General features: G+C 51.1%; 1 protein-coding gene across 3 annotated transcripts; it reads left to right on the top strand.

Moving 5' to 3' along the window:
- Nucleotides 1-579: 579 nt before the first annotated feature.
- Nucleotides 580-8,427, top strand: LOC124706599 (RNA demethylase ALKBH10B-like). Of its 3 annotated transcripts, XM_047238259.1 has the most exons (8): nucleotides 580-1,256; nucleotides 1,296-1,362; nucleotides 4,937-5,076; nucleotides 5,233-5,350; nucleotides 6,187-6,288; nucleotides 6,460-6,575; nucleotides 7,103-7,257; nucleotides 7,517-8,427. In XM_047238259.1, exons 1-8 carry the CDS (start codon nucleotides 750-752, stop codon nucleotides 8,004-8,006), a joined length of 1,695 nt encoding a protein of 564 aa, XP_047094215.1. In that variant the 5' UTR covers nucleotides 580-749; the 3' UTR covers nucleotides 8,007-8,427. The 3 variants fall into 3 exon arrangements, with proteins under 3 accessions (XP_047094215.1, XP_047094214.1, XP_047094213.1); XM_047238258.1 differs by having other exon boundaries at nucleotides 580-1,362; XM_047238257.1 differs by having other exon boundaries at nucleotides 580-1,362; nucleotides 4,934-5,076.
- The last annotated feature ends 342 nt before the right edge of the window (nucleotides 8,428-8,769 follow it).

The following is an 8,769-nucleotide window of genomic DNA, read 5'->3' as shown; positions in this document are numbered from 1 at the left end:
GACAGCTGGGTGTTCATTCGAAAAAATCAACTACCTTCCAAAAAGGGGCCCTAATTACTTACGCTGCACACATTAGTACAGCGCGTGTCCACCCCATACACGAAAATCTCCCGTATCCCAATCATGTCTTGCACAAACTTGAACAAACAACAGAACATTGATGTGGCCGGGATGGCGCGTGGTCGCCAGCCAGCCGGTCCATGGCCGGGAGCCGAAGACCAGGCGCACGCCGTCGCCGCTCGTCCCGAGGCCGCCGTGAGTGACGTCCCCGGTGCGCCGAATCGCGCAGCCCATCCTCTGATCTCTGTGGGCTGTGGCGCAGCGCGCGGTCCACACGCGCCCCCGTAGGCCGGGTCGATGTGGAATAAAGCGAGGCTGACCTTAATAACTAACGAACTAACTACTGCCATGGCACCAAGCCTGTCGGATCTGCGCCCGTACCCGCTAGGCGAAGGCAGTCCATGGTGCCACGTCAGGCGTCGCCTGGGGCGCTGTTGGCTACGGGTACCCTGGGCCGCTTCTTCTCCGGGGGTATTTATAGGCCCCGAGAGAGAAGCGCTCCTCACACCGTCCTCTCCGATTTAGAACAGGGTCCTCCACGCCATTACAAAAGCTTCGAGATATCATTGGCAGATATACATCGAGGGGCCGTGAACGGTCGTGCAAGGAGATCGAGGGAGATATTGGTGGTAACTAGCTGTGGTCACTCGGGTGGGGCTGCTGCTGGCACTCTGGCGATCGCCGGAGCGATGACCACTTCGCCGGCCGGGTCCCCGGGGTCCCCCGTGGCGGCGCCGGATCAGGTGGCCGCGCGCGACGCCGTGATCGGGTGGTACCGCGGCGAGTTCGCCGCCGCCAACGCCGTCATCGACGCGCTCTGCGGCCACCTGGCGCAGATCGGCGGCGCCGCCGCCGCGGCCGAGTACGACGCCGTGTTCGCGGCCCTCCACCGCCGCCGCCTCAACTGGTTCCCCGTCCTCCACATGCAGAAGTTCTACTCCGTCAACGACGTCGCCGCCGAGCTCCGCCGCGTAGCCGACGCCCGCGCCGTCGCAGCGGCCGCGGCAGCAGCGTGCTGCTCCGACGAGGAGGCCGCGTCCACGGTGATCCAGGAGCCCATGATGGACGAGCCCATCGCCGCCGTCGTCACCGAGGCGGCGCCAGCTGCGCCCGTGCCGGAGCACGTGCACGAGCCTGTGCCGCAGGTCGAGGCGGCTGCGGAGGAGGAGGTGCAGCCTGAGGAGGACGCCGACGCCGTCCTCGCCGTGGACGCGGAGCAGGAGCTGGACGGCGAGGATTCCTCGGGAGATTCGTCGGAGCGGAAGGCGGCCTCCACGGAAGACGACGCCGTCCCAGACGGCCGTAAGTACAACCATCCCTATTTTTTTATTTTTTTATTAATCCTCGCGCACACATATTATTTCTGGAGTACTATAATTTCCTCGTCCTCCAGAAATTCCCTTTTTCGTCGTCCGTCCACATTCGAATTTCAATTTCACCAAACCGGACGTGTTTCTTCCGTTGGTTCATCTGTCGTGGAAGTGTCGAACCGATCTCCGTTTTCGGCAAACGTTGGATCCGGTCGCCACCTGCCTTCCATGGATTTCTCCGCAAGCTTTCCCACTTTTAAAAATATCCCCTGTTTTATCGTGGCCTAGCCTAACCCAAAAAGGGACCGAATTAGACTTCAAAATCACGCCTTATTTAATGGTACTACCCTGCAGCAACTGTTGCTAAAGCGAACGCGCGGCCAGGTTAATGCATGTTAACGTGCTGTGCCGGTTCGTGGAACCGGCGCGCGGGGCTCCACTATGGTCTGGTGGTTAGGGTGAAAAACCTGCGAGAGCGCCAATTATTTCCGTGCAGTCCCACCCAAGGCAGACGGAGTGATTAGCATATCTGACGGCGGAGGCAGGCTCGGCCGGTGAATCCCGGCCGCCGGTGCCGGCGGCGGCGGAACGGGATCACGGGGAGGCCGTAAAACCCTACGGGCTTTCCCTCTCTGAGGCAGAGCTTTATGTTTTCTGTTAGGTTCGGCTGCAGTGCACGCGCCCTCGGCCACCCTTTTGGTTGGTCCCGTGGAAAGGACTGCCCAGTACGGCCGCTACCGGCCAACCGGTAATTACCTCATGCTCACTTTACCGCGGCCACTTTACCGATTATTAATTAATCAATCAATCAACGTTGATTAATTATTATCGGGCGGGTGGCGCAGAAGGCGCCGCGCCGTGACGGGCAGTTTGGCGCGCCCGTGGCCTCGTCCTTCTCGCTCGCTCGCGGCGGCGCAGCATCGAGGGCATCGTCCTTCTGCTTTGTAGCCTGGTACAGCCTGCCTGCCTGCCGTGGGGTTCCTCCATCTGCTGCACCAGCGATGATACGCTGTGCAGTCTGTATTTTCCGAGTAGAGTATTTCAGGTGAATCTGGTGAGCATGTGCGCCGGGGGTCTCACGCTCTCACGGGATTTGGCGAGGTACGGTGTGGACAAAACCTGCGCCTCCTCCTAGCGATGGCACCAACCCTCAAGGAACGCTCTCTGCTTTGGAGCCGTGCTAATTTGACTTTTGGGGTTCCACGTAGTGATGTGGGGATGGTTTGCCATCTTCATCTTCGGGCTAGATTGACGAGTTATCAATTTATCATGCTTGGCTTTTCGACATGGTGGCGGTGGAGAACAAAATTTAAGGATGCACTCATTGATGTGCAGCAAACCAAGAAAACAATCAGACCTGCTTTATATCGGGAGACAAATTATAAAGCAGTACCGTGGAAATAGAAAAATTATGTTGTCATCTCTGTCTTGGAGCTTGGTTGACGACACCTAGCCACCTGAGGCACCTTTGCGCCGTGCAACGTACGTGTGACGGGGTGAGAGTTGACATTTTTATTTATTGCAATTGAAATATATCATCTCTCAACTACCATGGGTTCAAGAAGGAAGGTTTCCTAATCGTTGCCTAGCGAGCTCACTGCCGATTCTCTCGGAGAGCGACGCAAGTGATTTTCAAGTTTGTAAACTGCAAAATTGACCGGGAGATATCATTTCCTTGGCTGTCTTGCAGAAGAAGAAAAAAATCAGGTGGCGTGACTTTTCCATTTTTCTCTTGCAAGGCAATTTTTTTTCCCAAAAATGACACATGGTGAGCTGTTATAGTGTGATTCTAGGGGTAAACACCAAGACCAACCTAATAAAGTTCAAGGGAATGGTCAAATCTTCTCCAAGTCACGAGTCTTTTGTACATCAGTGCTCCCTGGTACAGGACTTTGGGGAGACATGCCCTGCGCCCGGAAGCGTGGCAAGCGATCAAGCCTCCTCGTGCTGGCGTGGGTCTCATGAGGAGGAGCGTGCGCGTCAGTCCAGTCAGGCTGCCTGCGTAGCGACGTGGAGCCCGGCGGTCGACTGCCACCTCGCCGCGACGACCCGTCTGATCGCCATCAAATGGAAGTAAATGGACCCACATGACCACCGCCGTGCAAAATTAAATTCTCTCCCCCACGGCCCGTGCTGCACGTGTCGGACGGCCACTCGGCTGGACCCTGATCGATCTGGTTCCAGAAGCCACAATCTCCGGCAGCCGAGGCTGGATCTGGCAGTGCCGTTCCGATCGGAGCGTGCTCGTTCCCGGTGAGCTGTACACGTGGTTGGCCTTCTGCCTGGCTGGTGGGACCAAGAACAGTCCACCTGGACCATCTGGCCGCCCTCCTTCTCGAAACACCCCTACTTGTCTCCATCATTGTGGAAATCAGTGTGCATCATGGGGCCGGGGCTGCTTCGCCTCAGTCTTCAGCCAGCCGCCTGCGGGGCACACGCAGGGGTAGGTGTTTGTTCAGAAACAGTTCGACGTGTTACGCACGTGATTATATCATGAAAAAACCCTACGCGATTTTGAATTGAAAATTCAGCTTAACAGCCGTCACCGATCTCTCGAAGCTAGACTTTATTCTACTCCGTACAAGATTTTCCGCCATCTCTTCAAAACTAACGACTGAGAGACCGCTACCTTTCAAAAGATCGAGTGGAAAAGAAAATCTTGTGTTCTTCATGTGCCTAGGATAGTATGATTGACAATTGCGAATGGAGGCAAAGGTCTTGCAATGCATAGAATGGTCTAACATCACGATCTCGATGCCTTTTTCTTCTTCTCGCAATAATTGAGCACATATTGGTCCCTGCTTGCAGCTTGGTGCTTGGTGCTCTCCCTGCCCCCACACTTATGCTATACTGTGCTAATGTCCATGTACATTCGGCTTCAGGGAATCTCCCTGTCTATACCCCGTCTTCCGTTATTGCGTTATCACCAAAGGCGACCCCTCTTTTCCTGCACGCCGTAGGCCGTAACGCGTAGAAAATGACACGGAGTAGACTACAGCTTGGGGTCGAGGACGTTTCCTCCTGTGCTATGATGGGGATCTCGGAAGATCTAATAATGAAACCGCACCATGCTTTGATTTTGTAAACGTTTGAATCTTCAAAAAATGGGTGATCGGCTGGACCCTTGGTTGCCGCGTGACTGTGCCCACTAACGAACCTTAGCGGTAGGTGAAGATCAGATTGTGCCGTTCCAGAAAAGCTCAGACGAAATACATCTCGTATTTTATAATTTTTTCTTACAGAATCTCCTGTCCAAAACCTGTTGGTGATGACCTACCATGCTAGCCTCATTTCTCGTTTTGTGAACACCCTTTCATGCCACACCTGCTTCTTGTAAATGTGTTTCTTATTGCGAGCTAAAAGATGGGCCAACGAGAACCGAATTTTACTAATGACACAATCCCTCTGTATTTATTTACTGCATTTGCTGAAGCCGTAGTTTTTTTTCCCTGAAGAACGATAGAACACTTCAAAACATTTTGCGTCCCTTTTGCACTCACACTAGTCGAAATGCATAGTTATGCAAATGCTCCGAACCCTCTCTGAGATTCTATATTGCTCAGCAGATAACACCGATCAAGGATCGCAAGGCAGCCTACCAGAGAGCTACCCTATCTGCTCCGACCACGAGGACTGCATCGCCCGCCCCGAGAGGATCAAGATCCAGAAGGGCTTCATGGCCAAGGAGTCCGTCAAGGGGCACATGGCGAGTTCCATCTTTACACCACTCGGCAAACTTTCTGTATTGGAAGAACTAGAGATGCTGTAGGAAGTAGTAGCACTTCCACTGATCTACCATTTCATAACACCTCTTTGTGAAGGCCCTGTTTTCTAACAGATGTTTATAACCTTGTGTTATCAGGTTAACGTTGTCAAGGGCTTGAAGATATATGAGGATGTGTTCACCACATCCGAGCTCGTGAAGGTTGCTGACTTCATCAATGGAATTCGTCAGGCTGGCAGAAATGGAGAGCTTTCAGGTAAGTTGTGTGCTGTTGCTCTGGCGCTTCTTCCTTCTTGAAATGTTCAAAAAATCAGCATTCGCGCATTTGTTTTGTCAGCTGCTATTTATTTTCCTGCTTTTTCTGGTGTCCATTCCTTTCTGGTTACTTCTGTTGTGTCCACAAGACCACAACTAACCTCTGATATTATCCAGTTGATGCTTTCGAGATACCAGATATTCCTTACAGCTGATAGCACCTAATTGTGGTCCTAGTTCGGGCACTACTGCTTTTTTCTGTTGGGGGTGATGGTTTTGTCTGATATACTTCTGTGCTAACTGACTCAGTATCTACAGGTTGTAGTTCATAGCAATTGTCTCCATATATAGGCTAGCAGGTTGTAGGCTACATTAGTTATTATTGTTACATAGAACATTGCCGGTCATCCTAATCTAGGAAATGCAAACTTGAATTTTAGAAGAAAAAGTCATCAACGTACTGATTTCAATACCTGGCCGCTTTTGACGTATTGTCATCCTAATCTAGGAAATACAAGGGCATTGCACACAAAGCTGTGCATGCTGACTCATGTAAGACCTCAACCTGCCAGCCTTGTTTAATTATTGAGTATTATTCAGTGTTAAGGTTTGATATAGAGCTCACAACCTTGGTATGGTTGTATAGGGTTTTGGCCATTTTTTTTATAACAGGCAAGTAAACTGACTGAACTTGACTAAATGACAGAATTTCCCGGCTAGCTTTCTTATGGGCGCTCGGCTAACTTGTCTCTTGAAATTTCATTTCCTGTTGGCATGTTTGCCCTTGTGATGTTGCCTTGACCATTTTGATGCTAATTCTCTAGTTTCAAAATTTAGGTGAAACATTCATATTCTTCAACAAGCAGATCAAGGGGAACAAGAGGGAGATCATTCAGCTCGGTGTCCCTTTATTCCAACACACCACAGAGGAGAGCAATTGTATGTCCAGGCAAACTGCAGCCCATACTACGTCTCTTGAACATACATACAGTTGCAAGAATATTCTTTTCGGTGTTGGATATTTGCATGAATATCCCATCTCCAGACAATGAGAGGCCCTAGTGATTGATGTCGTAACTTACACCTGTCTTGGCTTCGCCTTGTGTGCAGGTCACATAGAACCAATCCCAGTTGTCCTGCAGGCTGTCATTGACCACCTTGTTCTTTGGCGCTTAATACCAGAAAGCAGGAAACCAAACAGTGTCATCATCAATTTCTTCGATGAGGTAGGTGTTGTTGTGCTGCTGTTGTTTAATTATAGAATACACATAACTAAATGAAACCAAATGAGCTTTTGCTTCTGCTACTGTCGTGAGATTTGTTGTCCAATTCGAGCCAGAACTGAGAGTCTTTACACACTTCTCTTCCCCTTTAAAACTAGCCACTTGTGTATACAAATAGCAAACTGATTTTGGAGATTACAACTGGTGAGTTCTTTTAGGGCCAACTATCCATATTCAATATTTGTGGTCCTTACAATGAGATACGCCCAAATCAGTGCTCCTCCTGAAGTGTAATACTATGCAGCTTTTGCAAGCTCATGGTAGAAGTCACGGGTGGGGAAAAGTGAAAAAACTTGAGGGTGGCACAAGCCCTTTTCTGTCTTTCTGGAACAAAGACAAACCCCATTTTATATGAACTACTATGATGTTACTGCAGTAAAAATCTAGTACTAGTTGTTGGCATCGAGAGTTCAATTGTCTGAAACTTGTCCAGTTGTTGGTCTCTGACAGTTCGTGAAATTGTTTCACAGGATGAACACTCGCAGCCCTACTTCAAGCCTCCCCATCTGGACAACCCCATTTCCACTCTACTGCTGTCTGAGACCTCAATGGCATTTGGAAGGTCACTTGTCACCGACAACAATGGCAACTACAAGGGACCCCTGACACTCTCGTTGAAGCATGGGTATGTACGCTTAAACACCAAGGCTTTGGTAACTGAAAAAATCTTCAAACTGAAGAAAATTTGCAGAAAATGCCCGAAAAATGCTTAAATTCAAAATTTTCATTTTTTCTCAGCGATGGTCACGAATACTTCTGCTTACCACTTAACTTAATGGCAGTGGCAATCCACATCATCCTGAATTTTTGCTCTTACAGTTTCATCTAGTCAAAGAAAACATTCAGCTGTTACTAGAGCTTACTATTATTGATGATCTTTGCAGATCACTTCTTGTGATGCGAGGGAACAGCGCGGACATGGCACGCCACGTCGTGTGCCCGTCGTCCAACAGACGCGTGAGCATCACCTTCGTGAGGGTGAGGCCATCGACGCCGGTGGACCTCAGCCCGCTCCCGTCGCCCACAAAGGCCATGACGCTCTGGCAGCCTCCGCCGACCGCGGCGGCCGCTGGCATGCAGAAACAGCCCCACGGAGGGAACGGGGCCATCATTGGCTACGGTCCTGCGCCGCAGGCCATGCTCGCCCCAGCGTGGGGAATGGCCGTGCGCGCGGCGCCCATGATGATGGTCGCGCCGGCGAGGCCAATGGTGATGGCGCCCTCAAGCAACATCAACAAGAGGATGGGGCGCGGCGGCACCGGCGTGTTCCTGCCGTGGACTGTCGGGCCCAAGAGGTACAACAAGCACCTCCCCCCGCGCATCCAGAAGCGCCGGTTCTCGGCGATGATGTCGCCGATAGAGACACAGGGCTGAAGAAGCACCGGGCAGACAGACATTGATCCACCACGCCACGGGCGGCGTATTCGTTCGATCTCGTAGGCTGCATACCTCTGGTTCGTGGAGCGGGTTTTCTTCTTCTTCCGAGGCAAAGAAAAAGTTCAGAAACGCGCGGGCAGTGTCTGCCACTGCCCTCCCTGTGTATTTTGTTGGTGACTGACTCTCGTCGTCGTCCTCCTCTTCAGAAGTGGTGTTGGTATTTTTTCTTTCTTGTGGGGTTTGTTCTGCCTGTAATTTAGCTGAGTTTGTGGCCTTGTGAGTAGCACAAGGCCGAAGCGGTACGTAGAAAATATGATTAGGGATAGGTGAGCTCAGAATCAATCAAAAACGTTTTTTTGTCTATCATCTCCGGTTCCTAGAAAGAACTGGATGCATATGGATGTTGCTGTTCATGTTCTGCCGAGTTTGAGTTTGCCTATCTATAATTCTGTATAGAGGTAGAAGATGAATTAGTTTCGTGTTGCTCCCTTGTGAAATGTGGATACATCTGGGAACAGCATGAGAAAAGAAAAATCACCTTGACTTACATAATCTAATTTGAAAAGAATTGAACGAAACAGGATGAAATAGACATGCTTTGTCACAGGACCAGCGATGAGGGAAATCACAGCATCATTGCCATCACCCCGAGGATAGATCACCCGTGACCCTCCAGCCTCACGTAACCCTCCAGCCTCCCCAGCCATAAACGCCGCCGCCGGGGCAAAGACCCTCGGGGCGTGGCGGCGGTGGGGGCCCT

Source organism: Lolium rigidum, chromosome 4 (genome assembly GCF_022539505.1).
Source record: "Lolium rigidum isolate FL_2022 chromosome 4, APGP_CSIRO_Lrig_0.1, whole genome shotgun sequence".
Lineage (NCBI taxonomy): Eukaryota > Viridiplantae > Streptophyta > Magnoliopsida > Poales > Poaceae > Lolium > Lolium rigidum.
Note: the sequence above shows the minus strand (reverse complement) of the source record. Positions and strands in the feature narration are given on the sequence as shown.